Below are 16,319 nucleotides of genomic sequence, written 5' to 3'. Positions count from 1 at the left end.
CACTGATGGGAATTCTGGCCAAAACAAAATAATGAGTTACGCGGAATGCACAACTAATGATCGATTAAATACAATGAAAGAGTGCATAAACAAGTAGCACCGCAGAGGATGTAAATAAAAAAGACAACATTCAGGAATCCATCGGGGCACCATCAAGTAATGTAAACAAGTAAGCGGTCAAGGAGTAAGTACATGCAGTACTTAATTAAGTAACCATTATTGAGGCATGGCAGGGAAATGAGAAAGTGCTCACTGCACCGATTCCATACCGAACAAGCGAATCTTGAAATCATTGAAGGACCTATATATAGGTACATAATATTTACACTGTACGCATGGCCCCGCTTGCAGTGAGCGAAAAAAGAGAGCAGAATTTATAGGCATTGTGCCCGCACGCAAGTGCCATCGTCCCTGTGTCGAGTCACTTTCAGTACCCTATTATTTTAATCCGTAGTATACTCAAGTTAAAACATATTTTTGGTTTCGCACGCTGGTTTTAATTTGATTTATTCATTTATTTCTAATTCCAGGACCATTTTTCTCTTCGTGAACGATGTACATACAAAGTTAAAGGTACCATCGACGATGGAAGGGAAACCAGGCTATTTTCATTTTTCAAATATTTCCTTTTTGTTTTTTTTTATAATACATAGAAAATCATGTTACGATTATGCCATTTTTGGTTTAATTATAAGCATACAAAAAAAATGAACACTTTGTAATAAATTAATCGTTAGGGGGATATTGATTGATATTTCATAAATATAATATTCATAAAATAAAGAAATGAATAATCGACTGATGAGTAAGAAATGAAAGTAAATTCAATTAAACAATCAATAATCAATTAAATATTTATTTATAACTACATTAACTGAGTGCATTTACTCCAGCAAATGTTACATTTTTGAAAAGCCGTAATTTTTAATAATTAACAAAAGAATTGTTAAAATTTGTTAAAAACAATATCACCATTTTTTAAGTAAGTTGTATTTTTCAAGTAACATTAACTAAGTATACACTAAGATATTTCTTATGTGGGCATTAAAAAATTTAATTTTTAATTATAAAAAAGGTTGTACATGGAATATTAATTTCTCAAAGTTAGTTTTTATTCATGCAACATTATTTTTTAAATTTAAATAAAATAAAAAAACGACAAAGGGACTGGTTTTTTATATAATTTTTTTCAAGAGTTGTACCATAAAAAAAATGTGATGAAAAAAAAAAAAAAAACTTTCCGTACGAACAAACAGTATCGCGTTATCTCGTTTACATATGGATCTTACACAAGCCCTTGGACAAAATAAATTTAAAACCAAGCTTTTGTCACGTCCCGAAGCCGTTTCACCTCTTCGAGCCCCTGGTCAAACTGCAACTGTATATATAGAAAGGGTTTTAATTGTAACGCGCTCGTCTTCTTCCGTGTACATTTACAGGTGCAATCTAGACTCTCTCTCTCTCTCGATCTTTTTATGCCTTTTGGCGAGTTATTTATACACGGGCTTGCACTGCAGAGCTCGTGTTGAAAGCGCGCGATTGTGCGGATGGGACCGTCCCTGTCGAATCAGCTCGCGAGAATTATTGTGTCTCCCTCGCGGGAGGTGAGCGCCAAAAGCAAGCCTTTATATTTTCGCGACCGTCCCTGCACTAGCTTTTTCTCGAGAATTGATTTGAATTGTGAGCAGCTTGGCGTTGGACGCAGTGGAGTTTTATTTGTTATTTGTGACCTTTGGGTCTGGTGATCAATAGCTAATTTATTTGTCCATCTCATTGAGTGTGTTACTTTCTTAGTGCTATTTCTATTCTAATACAAGCCAGTCGTTTAGTTGCTGAATCGCAGAATTCATGTCTTTTTATAGGATGAGGTCTTTCAGATAATATTAGGAGGTATTTAATTATTTAATTTACTTGATGACTTTTTTTTTTTTTTTTAATTAGCTTGACCAATTAATTCATATCAGCGCGGTACCAATTGCAATTCAAGTTTGTGATAAATTGACTTCTTCAAACGGAAAAAATCGTGCAATAAGTTTTTTCTAAATTGTAGTACATTATTTAAAATTTATTTTCAGAAATACTTCTTTTTAATGTTTGTAGTCTATAATTTTCAACTGTCGTTCGAGAAAATTGACTTGAATTATTTGCAAGAGTCTTACGAGAATAAGGAATTCACGTACGGTCTTGGAATTTTTTTTTAAATTTATATAATTATAATTCTTAATTAGTTGATACTGGTAATAGTCTATAATTATTAAAAATTAAAAAAAAACCCAAAGATTTAACCAAGATCAATGCTTTAAACAATAAATTAGTTTGCAATTATAAACCGTCAAAAATTGACACGAACACTCTTCGTTTAAACTTATTATATTAAATTTTGTACAATATAGTTAAATTTAGCTTTGCGAGTAAGATTATAATTAACTTTTTAAATTATTTCCATGCATACGGTCAAATTTAGTAACTATGCTAACTACTACCTGTAAATTCTGTACAATTTATGAATCGAAAATTAATTATTTTTAATGAGGTGCGCGTACTCAAAGCGAAACATTTCGAGAATATTACATCTTGAGATTTATTCGAAAGAGGAGACAATCGAGCGAAACGAGAGCCAAAGAGTATGTATGTCTGCGACTTATAACTTAATATTTTTAACTATTTTTAACCTCTTTCATTTTATAAATTTCATATACGTATACCAAAATTCTTTCGATCCCTTTTTGAGTCCAATTTTCTTCTTATCCAAATAACTTTAGCATAAAATGTATGTAAATCAACTACACTTTCAAGTACCGCAATTACGAATTGTTAAAAAAATTATTGACATCTTGTTCAAACGAGTTCTATTATTTTATTGTACTTTTATTTTTATTAGCCATATCTCTACGGATCCACATCTGTTACATAACTTATCCATCAGGTATTGCGCAATGTCTTGTATGTCATTGATAAAAGCTAACGAACCTAATGGAAGCTATGTTTAATCTTACCAGAGAAACTATTTCCAACCCCGTATCACTCCAAATATATTTCAATGCCTAATCACAGGAACTTATCATCTCAAAGTAGATAAAAAAAAAAAAAAAAAAAAAAAAAAAAAAAAAAAAAAAAAAAAAAAAAAAAAAAAAAGAAACACAGTGATTCATCATTTGAGCTGATTTGTTTTTAAAATACATTTTTGAGATTACACGTTATTCAACTTGGATATCGGTACACACGAAAATGTCAATGATGGCAGGGATGTAATGTTAGTTGCATTGATAACAATACCTTTTTAAAAATTATAATTTAGTTAAAAAAGAAAATACTGCAACTCATCCATTGGTAAACGTTAGTTTGGCGAAACGAAGACGACCATCGCGAAAATTCATTTTCGACCGAACCTTGACATTTCACTCGAAGAACCAAAGCTCCATTATGAAACAAAACATGATCGTTTCAACTCAACAAAATACACACGAAACGTCAATCAACAACACGAGCACACCTACGCATATATACCTGTACAAAAGTGTATCCAACTCGACGAGGAGCGAACAAAACGCATAAGTATAGCCGTCCCGCTGCAGCACACGCGGCGCACGAGAAAGCTCGGCTCGTTTAAATTTAAAAAATGCGCTCTTCTCGCGACGCGCCTGAAAGCTCCTTGGGCCACGTCCAGATTAATCCGGGTGTAAGGTAAAAGCACCAGTACGTGAACACTTCCTAAAATTGCACCAGTAGATTGAACAGCTTGAATAAACTATTTTCAATTTAAGTGGATAAAAAAAAAAAATGTTTCTGATATCCTTTGATCGTTCTTTAGATAAAACAAAATTTATATTTCAGTAAGTCTTTATACTCAACGAGAAAAAAATTATTTATTTGTGCAACTTGTATGAGGTGGCTTGAGAGACTGTTCAGGTACTGGTACCATTAGGTTTTACCTATACCCAGTACTCGAACACATAAAAATGATTGAAATCACTGTTAATCAATAATAATAGTATGTCAAGCCAGTCGTTATAGTTTTCATAATATGTCACCAATGAAATTAGAAAGAAATTTTTCGATTTGGTTATTTGCAATACATAATAAAAATAGAAATCAGTAGAAGGCAGCTAACATAACCTCTCTCCCATTTAATTAACATGGGATGTTCAAGTACTCGGTCAAAAATACGAATCAGTACCAATACCTGAACACGCTGTTCATCTACTGGGTCATTGGTAAAAAAACTTTAAAATTAATTTATTAATTGTACACATGACCTAGAAAAACTTTTTTGTTTTTTTTTTAAAGGAAAAAATATAAACTTACTGGCGCAATGACTGTTTTGTTGTTATGCAAATCAGAAATTCAATAAAAATGAGAAAACAAAGACTTTCTGGAAAAAGTGTTCACGTACTGGTGCTTTTACCTTACGTAAGAAGGTGCCGTTTCCTCTGCTCTCTTCAACTTTCAGTGTCGGCTCTCTTCGTCCCATGTCTCACGGGCCAGTTACCTTTACCTTTTTACGTATTTGTTTTTTCGACGTATAGCCATCTCTGATACATGCATTCACATATATATATATATATATATATGTATATATATATATATATATATATTCACGTACTTATGTCACGTTGGTTTTGATGAATGACTTTGCAGTGTGATGTGATGTTTAAATTAGGAACATTGACACGTAACTTTTCCTCGAGCCAGGTATCGTGTAGTATCAATCTTAATGATGGATGTGCCAAAGTATTCGAAAAACCGAACTGCGTAAAGATTTCTACCTGGCGAAAAATTTAATTTTAATAAAAACTAGTAAAAATGAATTCCTTGAAGGAATCCTCGTGAGAATTATTTTGCTAGAAATTTTGAAAGCGGCATGACAAAATTTATTCTACGTATATGTTTGTGTAGAGTAATAAGATTCGTGTGACTTTACTAATTAAAGTATATTTAATTAATTTAAAAAAAAATAGTAATAATACATAAAAGCTTATCGGAAATAATATGAGCACGACGAATGCGATTATGCCGTTTAAATATTTTTGAGGAGTTGTATTACCTTGGTGATTTTCTATTTTATTTTCATCCTGTATGACATTCCAAACGTGGAAAAAACAAATTAAAATTAGTAGTAATTGTTATGAATTGTAAGTAGTTATAGCTTACAATATTTATTGTTTGTTATCAATTGCTATGAAAACACCGAGTAAATAATAATAATAATTTTTATTAAGTAGAATTGATTGTTAATAAAAATTATTTATTGATGTTATTTAATGACGCGAAAATCGAACCTCATTATTCAAGTCAGATTTTACGAGTATGAAAAAAAAAGTAAAAACTATTAAAAAGATTAATTAATAGCAAACAGCAGATAAATGATAAATATTATTCTACACTAGTACTCCAATCACCGACAAAATACGAAAACAAAAATAATACGCATCCAAGCCAACTATAACACCTGAATCGTATAAACTCCGAACTTTCAACCCTTTCGTCAACTGTCATATTTTTATGAATCAATAATTCACAAAAAAATAATTGAAGTGGTTTAAAAAATGAAATGAATGACGCGAACATTAGCGTCCTTGTCCCCCTAAAAATGAAAAAAGTTCAAACGAAGTAATAAAAAAAACTTGAGTAAACTTTTTGCACCGATGCTCTTATTGTTCTCATGAAATTGCACTGTGTAGCTCCACGATTGGCCACGCGGACAGTCATCAAAATGGGTCGAAAGTCAAAGCACCGGTCCAAGACACCCAACGAGCCTGCACCAAAAGCCACCCCCACCAGCCTCGCCTGTCGTACCAACAAAAAACCCTCAATCCCCATGACCGATCGCCTCGATCTGCCAGCTTACCACGACGACGAAGACTACGACGACGAGGATGAGGTTCAACTGTCGTTTCGCCCGCGAGTTTACTTCAGCCCCAGCCTGTGCCACCTGTGCTCGAAGGCTTGCATCGGCGAGCTCGGGCTCCCCTGCGACTCCTGCCGCATGCTCGTGTACTGCTCGGCCAAGCACCGCCTCGAGGACGCGGCGCGCCACGCCCAGCTGTGCGCCGTGCTAACAAGGCTCTGCCGGGACACGGACAGCCTCGCCCTGGCCAAGGACCTCGGGCCCGAGGAGTACCGGAGCTTCCGCGTGGGGCTGCTGTCGGTGGCGGAAGCCGCGCTCTGCCGGCCGATGGAGCCGTGGGAGCGCGAGGTCCTCCTCTACCCGAGGCTGTGCCGGCTCTGCCACGGCTCGCGGCCCCTGGAGTGCTGCCCCGCCTGTGGGATGGAGTTTTTCTGCCCGGGCCACGGAGCCAGCCACGGGGCCCACTGCGACCAGCTGCGCGTCTTCAGGGGTGTACTCGAGGCCCAGGCGGAGCGAGGATTCGAGGCACCCAGGATACCGGATCTGGTGGTGGCCGTGGGCGGCGATGGGCTACCGGGGGACTTTGACGCGCTGATGGGGGAGGTTTTCGCACCCTGCGACTACGAGAGGATGGACTGTTGCTCGTACGCCGCGCTGTCGCAAGCCGCCAGTCCGGCGCTCACGGCTTTTCACGGGCTGAGGTGCTTGGCCGGGCTGGACCCGGCTGGACGAGGCGTCCTGGTGGGTTCACCTCGTGACTTTTACCGAAACTACATTACGAGGCCTACTTTTCTCGGATTCGCCCGAGTGCACGAACAATCATAATCAGAAAAGTACACATGATTGTGTGTGAAAGTGTGATTGTGTTCGTAGATGAAAAAAAAAATATATATATACAATTACCCACCCCTACGTAAATTTTGGGAATAAAATATCTACAAGAGTAAATTTTCTATACCATCGAATTGAACGTACAAAGTCAACGGGTACTTTGTTATAATTATGTGTATTAAGTTTAAAATTAAAAGTATATTGTATACTTTGGGATGAAAATTGCTTATTGGCCCCGTATCTCAATGATAATTTGTTTTATTGAAGATTGAGTGTAATTCAACCCAGTATTAATTGCGTTAAAGCATAAATAAAATTAAAATCATGAATTAGGATAATGCTGTAAAAAATACAGGATGGAACGAAAATTGCGAATGTTTTCAGAGAGGCGAGTCTTTAACGATTCACGTGATCGGCGCGGAGCTGCAGTTCGAGTGCGCGAACCTCTCGGTCTGGGAAAAGCTGTTTTTACACTTGCTGCCGAGCATCCGTAGTCTCAGGCTGGAATTTTGCGGTCCTGAGCTACAGGTGCCCCCGGACATTGCTGAGATTCTCCGACATCCGAAATTGTGCGCCAACTGTCGAACTAAGAAACGCAAGATCGACGTTGCCTTCCACTGCGACAAACTTTACCATCAAATTGAAACCGGAAGACCTGACATGGTCTGCTTGTTCAATCCGGGATTATATAGGACGACTGGATTTGCTAATCAGGTTTGTTTCATGGACAATAATTTGCCTAGTATTCAAGTGTGTCATATATTATTAATTACGCGAAAGTGTGGATTAACAAATTTATTTATTTACTTAATTTGCACGCACTTGAACCTGGTTTTTAATGACTCAAGTATTGTTATTTTCTCATGTTTTCCTAAGAAAAAATATTTATTTAAAAGTTTTTACTAATTAAATTTTTTTTTTTTTTTTTTTTTTTTTTTTTTTTTTTTTTTTTTTTTTTTTTTAATTGTTCGGGTAACGTAAAATTGGTCAGTAAAATATTTATTAACATTTCCATATATACTTATATCACAAGTGAAAAAGTGGTTGATAAGGTAGTAATCAGTTTTGTCTTACCGGCAAAAGATACACTTGACAATTGAAATGCCTGTTGTACACAAAATAATTTTCTTGAAATGATAATGCAAAATTATTTAATAGAGTTTTTCTAATTTTTTACAACAGTGAATCATTGTTTTAAAATTTTTTCCCAAGTCTTTTCATTTATGATATAAAAATAAACTTACACAAAATACAAGTAAATTAATTTTTTAAGCAAAATAAAAATTTCTTCTCGATAGTCAAACGTTTGGCGATACTTCTCTGATGTTGAGTGCTATGTAGCCCTCCACTTCCATCTCCGATATGGTCTAGTGGCTAGGATACCTGGCTTTCACCCAGGAGGCTCGGGTTCGATTCCCGGTATCGGAATATTTTTGTTTTAGTACTCAATATTCTCTTTAATGTGACGTTTCTCACAACTTCTATAAATAGGAGGATGATGATTTATTATGTACTTACTAATTATATTTGTAAGGCAAATTGTTTATCGACGTGTTTAAGCTTATTAAACTTAAAACAAGCTAGAATTTGTATTGCAATTTGAAATTATCAAACATAATTACTACTGTCCTAATGAAAAAAAGATGAAAGTTTGAATTGTTACATGTTATTTACAATTTCAATATGAGGTTGAAAATAGTAAACATCAACAAATGTAGCAAATAAGTAATAAAATAGATGGATAGAGGCAAGTAGGCATGCTTCGTACATATTTTTAAAATATTTTTCTGATGTCCGGAATATTTATAACAAATATTTTTTTTAGTTTGTTTTACAATCTATGTAAACGTTTTACGATGCAATACGCGAAAAAAATTGTAAAATTTTTAGAGAAAATTAATGAGCTCAAACAAATATTTGAACATAAAAGTTTGAGTCATTTAGTCATAATTTCGTTTTATAAAACTGTAAATATAACAATCGTCACTCTATCAAAAATTAACACAACCTCTACACACTAAGTGTAGATTACTGCAGACTGCGGGAAGGTTGGATGTTTAAATAATTTTTTTCTATCTTAATCCTTAGGATTAAATCTTGTCTTTATCGCATTTTAATATCATAAAAAGCTCAAAGTAGTTAAAAATAATTGAATTTTTTTCCAATTATATATATATTCAAGCACATTGTAGATAATGCTTTTATATTTTTAAAATTTTACTGACAATTTCGTTGATGCAACTTCAATGATGTGAGACTGTACTGTTATTATTTAAATAATTTACAATTTTAATAAAACACATCTACAACGATAAGAGAAATAGAACAGTCTGAAATACATTTTTACACGTTTATTGTTACAAAAAAATTTTCTTCATTTCAATTCAACTAATTTTTATTTACAAATGGATTAAATGATCACTTTTTATTAATTACTTTTTAATAGCATGAATAATAAAATTTAATGCATTCGATCGTATCCATGACCATCTACCCGTAACTGGATTAAAACTAAATCCACGAGTCAATTTTATTTTGCAGCTATCTGTAAGAAGTAAGCGATTTAGAGAAGTATTTCTTTAAACTCGTATGAAAATCGCAATAGCTTACATTTTTCCAATATTTTTATGGTATCTTCGGGACTTATGAATTTCTTCCAGTCGTGAGTACCCACTGGTATTATCCTCAACACATACTCTGCCAGAATAATCCCACAAACCCAAGAAGTAAAGGTTTTGTTCACCGTTGAAACCATTATCGATCCCTTGGGTTTTAAAACTTCCGTACAACTCTGCAACAAACCAATAAAACAATATATTGTTCAGAGTTCAATATCAGCTGTGCACATAAAAATATCATCGTACTTTTAAAAATAGCTCCTGGTTGTCGACGTGTTCGAGAACCTCACACGACACAACAGCATCAAACTGCTCCTTATTTTCCATCGAAAAATCCTCGATAGTCGAATGAACGTATTTTAAATTTGACGCTAAGTTCTTGTCCAAGGATGCGTGTGCCTTGGCTATGTCGATCAATTTCTTGGTAGCATCCAACCCAGTAACCTGAGCCCCTTGTTTGGCTAGACTCTCCGAAAGAATCCCTCCACCACATCCCACATCCAAAATCCTAACACCCTCAAGTGGTCGACTCAGCGTAGTTGCGTTCAATCCAGCATTCAATAAGCCATCCTTGATAAATTTTACTCTCATTGGGTTTAATACGTGCAAGGTCCACAAATCGCCGTGAACTGTATCCCACCATTCATCGCTTAATTTCGTAAAATGTGAAATTTCTTGGTCATTAATTGTTGTTTTTGATTTACTTTGCTGCTTAGATCCCACCGATGTGCTAAATTGTTGAAATATTTTTTTTTAAAATCTTGTAACGAAGAAAATACCTCGAAATATGATACAACTTAAAACTTACCTGAAGCAAGCAGCTATTTGGACTCGAAATTTTGACAAGCTATTTCTACTTAATGCCTTCATTTTTTCGCTGATTTGTTGCTATGCCTTAAATAACAAACCGAGTAATGAAAAATCGTGTTCAATATTGCTTTTAGTGCGCGGACTGTGTGGTGATGATGTGGTTGAAATTTGAAAGCTCGTATCAGTGAGTTGAAAGAAAGGACATTTCAAGAAATTACCCCTACGGTACGAGTACGCGTAGAAAATAATGTTTAAAGACGCTAACTAATAATTCAAGTATATTTATTAATTTTGGAGTTACCAAGTAGAGTGACGATTTTTTGGCTGCCAACGTGTTGATTAATGAGACGCAGACGGTACGACTGACTGATAAGCTGTTTTTGCGGACCAACGCGCGATAAAGAACATAATATGTTACGTAATAAATATGTAACAAGTTCACAATATGTAAAAATATTTGCAACACATTAGAAACTAAACTCGTGTGTGTATTTCCACGTAATAAAGAACGACTATACAATGAAACACAGCATGAAAAGACAAATTGTCAGTTTGAAGAAGTATCAATTCGGTTGAGTTCTAAGACAGAGTAATTAAAACCATATATTTATAAACTCACTATTGCTTTAAGATTTATCAGTAAAGTTCTACTATAAACTTAAATTGATGAAAGACCTTAGAACTTGCTATTTATTTTACTAGAAAACTTTAAACAATAAGCATTTCAGGGTTCATCACTAAAAAAACTAACTATACTCTTAGCGGACTTACATCAACAAAATTTACTATTATTGGTGTACTCCCTTTTCTCTATTACACCATTGATGGTAATAGTATTTTTAATTTATTATGTTTCTGTTTTAGTTATTGTATGAAGGTGGATATAATCAAGGTTAATATTTCTAGTAGAAAGTATTCTTTCCGATTATTTCTCTTGTTACTTTTATTTTATTTCATCAATTACAAATACATACATTTGTTACATACCCATGTAATATTTTACAAAAAACATTATCCTCTGTTGAATGATTTGAATGTCATAAAATTGCATGCCTCGTCAGAATTTCATATTTCGAAGTATTACTAATTTATCTATAATTTCAATATTGACATGAGTTTAGTACAAGAGAGAATTCCTTTAATCGCTTTATTGGACAATTTAAGTATTATGTCACTACGAGTACTGCAATGTGTAATTCGAAAATAATGTACGTCATTTTGATAAGCTTAAAAAAATTTTACTCGCAGATTTTTTCACGTTTAATTTCAATTAGTGTACTTCTATAATCAAATCATGGTCACTGATGAATTGTTTAATTGACCGGGGCATGTTGGAATAATCTATGTTATACTTATTAACAGCCTTAGCTGAAAGTATACGGAGGCTCAATGATTGAAACATCCGAATGTTATTTCCATGAATGGAAGCCTCTAACTCATCCATCGTATGTTCATTTATTATGTACACATGACCGCTTCCATTGACCAATATTTTGCAGATCTGAAAAAATATCATCAAATTTTCAATTATGACCAAAGTCAAACATATACATATATATTCTATATGAACAAAATAATCTGTGCATTTCCAAATGTTTATTCTACTCACGCTTGAACTATAATTATGCACGACTGCAAGATGAAGAGAAGTGTATCCGTCCTTATTTTTAGCGTTGATAGGTACTCCAGATTCAATGACAAATTTGAGTACGTTTTCAAAGCATTTAACATAATGCATCTTGTCCACATCCCTAGTATTATCTCTAAAAATGCTTGTGTCGGAATTCTGAAACTGTTTACCATGAAAATTAAAAAAAATCTTTTCTTGGTAATTTAAACAATAGTTTCTTACCTCAGTAAAATGTATTAACCGTGTTTCAATGACGCGTTTCACTTCGATACCATTAAAAAATGGCCAATCCCCGTCAAGATTTTGAGCTTCATTTCCATCAATATTATTTTCAGGGAGATTGTTGTCGACATTGCGGCTATCCTAAAATTTTTTAACAACAAAGTGTTTCATAAATATTTTTTTATTCATGACATTTAATACATGCCTTATATTTTATTACGTAATAAATTAATAAAAATAAATTATTCGCTCAATTTTTATTTATTGTAGTGAATTTATTTAAAAAATTTAATTCTGAAACCTACTTCTATAAAGAAACAATGCAAAAACGTGTCTCCTGTTGATTGTGTCCTGAACTTATTTTTTGCAAAATCCACAATCAACTGTTTAACTTCTAACTGTTCTTCTTTAGATGTTGCAGTTAGAGCAAGTATGTGTGATAGCCTTGCCATCCATTGTAAAACTTTTTCAAACTTTGAATCTTGATCCTCGTGATTTGCGGTATCCTTATAAAAGAAATTATAATAATTAGATAAAAATTTGACACATAAGCCTACGTGTTGGTCTACTACGTATATCTAAATATTGTACTGTCCCGTGAAAACACAGTTATGCCTGTAAAAATGATGAAAAAAAAAAAAAAAAAAAAAAATACCTTATTCGCTTCAACGAGTTTTGTAGACAAAAGTTGAAACATTTTTTTCACGTCGCAATAATTGAGAATGAATGAGGGGCGTAGTGAAAAGTCCGTACCACTGCGTAAATCATTATACAAGTTGGTTAATTCATATATGATCTGACATATAAATATTGGAAAGCTGCCACACAAGATCTGTAAATTCGAGCGAAAAATATTTGTAACAAAGGACGAAAATTTTATGGGTGAATGTATAAATGAAAAAAAAAAACAATTAATAATGTGAGATAACTCACGGAATGTTTCTCCAAGCGACTTTGTAAGGTCTGTATCCACACTTTGAATCGGTACTGGAATCTGTGGAAAATAATTACATTACATTGCAAATTTCTACCTAATAAAAAAATCTACAGTAGATAGTTGAGTTGTGGTCAATTTAAGACAGTAATGTTCACCTACAGGGTCATTTGAGACGTATTTGTGATAGGTGGTTGGGAGTTGAGCACATTATTTAAAAAATAACCGTGCTGCAGTCCCAAAATCCTCATTTCAATTGCTAAATTTTCTAGTTTAAAATCAGAACTACTGTAGCCATCTAATTCCTCAGCAGTTGTGGACTCTGGCAGATTTAGTCCTGCCGTTGTTCCAAACTGTTCGGTATTTTCATCAAGACGTTGGCGGATTAATAGGCTAGTTTTCTTCAGAGCTTTTCGTAATGTTTTGTACTGTATGCTCGATTTTTCGAACCACGCCAAATCCATGGAGGTCCCGTATAGTTCCCAAGCTTCGGCAATTCGTTCCTTTGGGTATCTCACATTTTCAGCTGCAATAGTATTTAAATCTTGTTAGTTACTCACTGCCAAAAAATTGTATCATAGAATTTTGATATGTCGAGAAGATTTGATGGAAAATTTTTTGTCTTAAAACGAAAACCAGTCTGGAATAAAAAGATTCAATTTTCTAGGAACATTTTCCCTAAAATTTTTAATTTTTATGTTCCATCAGTACTTTTGAAAAAATTGCTGATATTTAACTTTGAAACGATTTTTCATAAAGGAACGTACTCGTTAAAGGTTTATCACCCTATTTTTCTTCACCCTACACCTGTTTTCACCTACTGGTTTTTGCATCGTACGTCGTAATGTCGTTAATAAGAAAAAAAAAAAAAAACCTTTTTATTATAATTTCTCATTGAAATATTTAGCTCACCAAGTAACAATATCATCTGCTTGTATCCAAGAGAAGCAAGTACCAGTGCATCCTGATTCTGATTGTCCCTTGCGTAAGGATCGGCCTCATTGTCCAGTAAAAACTTGACCATTCCCATGTTATTGTCTCTAACCGCGTAATGAAGAGCAGTACAGTTTTCATTGTCCCTGGCATTGACGTCTGCTCCATTTTGCAACAAAAGCGTGATAGCCTCCCTGAAGTTTTCCGCCACGCATTGCATGAAACACGTCGCGTTGTTGTAAGCGATTGGGTAATAACATTCCGACCAAGGATCCATGCTTTTGCAAGCATCTGCAATAATGTAACGCGTTCGAAAATCAATAAAATAATCTCATCAAAGACTGCAGTATGTTTTTCTATTGAATTATAAATTTATTCAACTTAAGCAATCAGATCTTGATCTTGGGAGTAGAATATCATTCAATATAGATTAATCGAACAAAATTTTCCTTGAGACTAAATAACCAATTTTATTTCAATGAAATTTACGACAAACATATCCATATAAAAAAACAATTTTTTCTACTTACGCCAAAAACATGTTCGGCAGTCCCGAAACTCAGCAGACGGTTCCACCTCGAATCTCGCGTTGGGGTCAGCGCCGTGGTCCAAAAGGCACCTGACAACGTAAATTTTTTCAAATCGGATGGCGCACATCAACGGCGTCATCGAGCACTCGTAGAGATGAAATCCGCAGGTACTCCTCTTCTCAACGTCAGCTTTGCAAAATCTCAATAGCAAATCAACCACGTCCGTGTGGCCATTTTTGCAAGCTTGGAAAAGAAGGGTACGTCCACTTGTTGTTCGGTTGGTTAAATCCAAGCGCTGGTCTGGCGTTAAATTCATCAGGGACTTCTTGAATTCTTTGACACAATTTTCATTGTAAGCTGACATCTTGTTTTGCTCCTTGCAGTACTGATGAAGGCTGGTGTACAGTTCGTTCAAATCTTCCATTGTCCCCTTGACTCGTTGATCAACTCGATTTTAAGGAATTGAAGCTAGCCTCGCCTTAACTGTGACGGAAATGTCGTCTATGGTGCAAATGAACTTGGACAGAAACTGTTATATTAGTTTAGCAAGTATTGTCGATTGAAGCTAATCTTCAACTGATACAGAAACGATGGATGGGATCGGTTTTATAGCTACTTGCTGACCCTCCTTAGTGGGGGTCATTAGTCGTATGTGTCATTATGAGACATCTAATGGAAAAATTTGACGCATTTCTAATTTTTTGATAAATTTATCCAAGAATTAAAGTTAATCCTTTTTAAATGATGTTTGTGATTCATTTACGGAGCATTGAATAATATTTGAGAAATCGTATGGTTGATAATTGTTTTGGTATTGAAAATTTTGTCTCCATAGACTCAGGGTCATTAAATAATCATTGACTCTCGAATTGTTTTCACTAACCTATTAGTGTATCTCGATTTCATCGTAATATCTTAATCTAGGCTAACTTTTCAATGAGCTCACATTCAAAGGAGTTATTTAAAGTGAAAAATATTTTCACTTTTCTACGGAAAATTCTTAAAATATAAAAAATGGGTAAATGAAATATTAAGCACAAGATAATTTGACTAATAGTCATTTACCGATTTAACCTCACACGTACATAGTGAATACCTCATTCTTCATCACTATCATCGATGTATAACCGTATTCCTTTCATGTATTTTTAATGGTAGTACATGGAAAATTGGATTTTCCGCGCCACCATAGACAGGAAAAAGCTATTTCTCATATGAGTATTCCTAAAAATACTTTTACTCATTAAAAGTCAATGTATACTAAGAAATCCACAAACAATATCCTGTTTTTGTCCCAAATTTTCAAATAAAATGTTATTTTTTACGCCTACCATGAAGATGGGGTTAATTTTTTAATGGAGGTGATACCGTTTTTCCGTGGTCTATACGTAATTATTATATCGATGGATAAAATGTGTACAAATGTATTTTTTGCACGTAAATCACTGAAATCTGTGTTCATGATTTGAAATAGGGAAGAAAAACGGGATAGTTCCTCATGTGCATTTTTCCATTATAATTTTCAGGACACGTGGCCCCAGACGATCGAAAAGTTCTGCGACTACGGAGTACCCGTGCTGGTGACCTCGTACACGGAGATGGAGTTGCCGCACGACTTGGTGCGCATTCGCGAGTACCGTAATTTAAAAATCGAGTTGGAGCCTAGGAGGAACCCATTCGCCTCGCAAAAACCGGAACGCAACTTTGTCAGTGACGATGTGACTCCTCTCATCTACAAGAACTACTTCTTTAGCCTAATCAGGGGAGTCCCTGGAAACGAGCACACGAGTGCCGATTCGAACTGATTTTACTATTTTAAGTCTGGTATAAATGTGGGTTGTTCTCGAATTAAAATACGTTATAAAATATAAAAAATACGTTATAAATATGTGTATAGACCTACTCTACACGCAATATGACGTTGGCCTTTTTAGCATTTATATCAGTCCAAACTTATATCAAA

General features: G+C 34.5%; 2 protein-coding genes and 1 non-coding gene across 3 annotated transcripts; 2 read left to right on the top strand and 1 right to left on the bottom strand.

The window, feature by feature from the left end:
- Window positions 1-1,525: 1,525 nt before the first annotated feature.
- LOC106645736 (uncharacterized) lies at window positions 1,526-16,204 on the top strand. Its single transcript, XM_089589511.1, is given in 4 exon segments — window positions 1,526-1,604; window positions 5,682-6,551; window positions 7,035-7,393; window positions 15,883-16,204. Coding segments are annotated over 3 exon segments (1,476 nt in total). The 5' UTR covers window positions 1,526-1,604; window positions 5,682-5,713; the 3' UTR covers window positions 16,162-16,204.
- Window positions 8,036-8,107, top strand: TRNAE-UUC (transfer RNA glutamic acid (anticodon UUC)). The gene has a single exon. It is a non-coding gene; the product is annotated as a tRNA-Glu (tRNA).
- LOC106645741 (uncharacterized) lies at window positions 11,139-14,907 on the bottom strand. The gene is made up of 9 exons (XM_089589510.1): window positions 14,357-14,907; window positions 13,806-14,117; window positions 13,056-13,419; window positions 12,893-12,953; window positions 12,615-12,791; window positions 12,265-12,465; window positions 11,960-12,100; window positions 11,717-11,899; window positions 11,139-11,608 (listed from the first exon to the last, which is right to left on the bottom strand). Exons 1-9 carry the CDS (start codon window positions 14,778-14,780, stop codon window positions 11,378-11,380), a joined length of 2,094 nt encoding a protein of 697 aa, XP_089445636.1. The 5' UTR covers window positions 14,781-14,907; the 3' UTR covers window positions 11,139-11,377.
- Window positions 16,205-16,319: the final 115 nt, after the last annotated feature.

The sequence above is a fragment of the Copidosoma floridanum genome, unplaced genomic scaffold (assembly GCF_036245765.1).
Source record: "Copidosoma floridanum isolate Cflo_tuat_1 unplaced genomic scaffold, Cflo_Japanese_pri ptg000009l, whole genome shotgun sequence".
NCBI classification, from domain to species: Eukaryota; Metazoa; Arthropoda; class Insecta; order Hymenoptera; family Encyrtidae; genus Copidosoma; species Copidosoma floridanum.
This window is presented reverse-complemented; position numbering and strand designations above follow the sequence as displayed.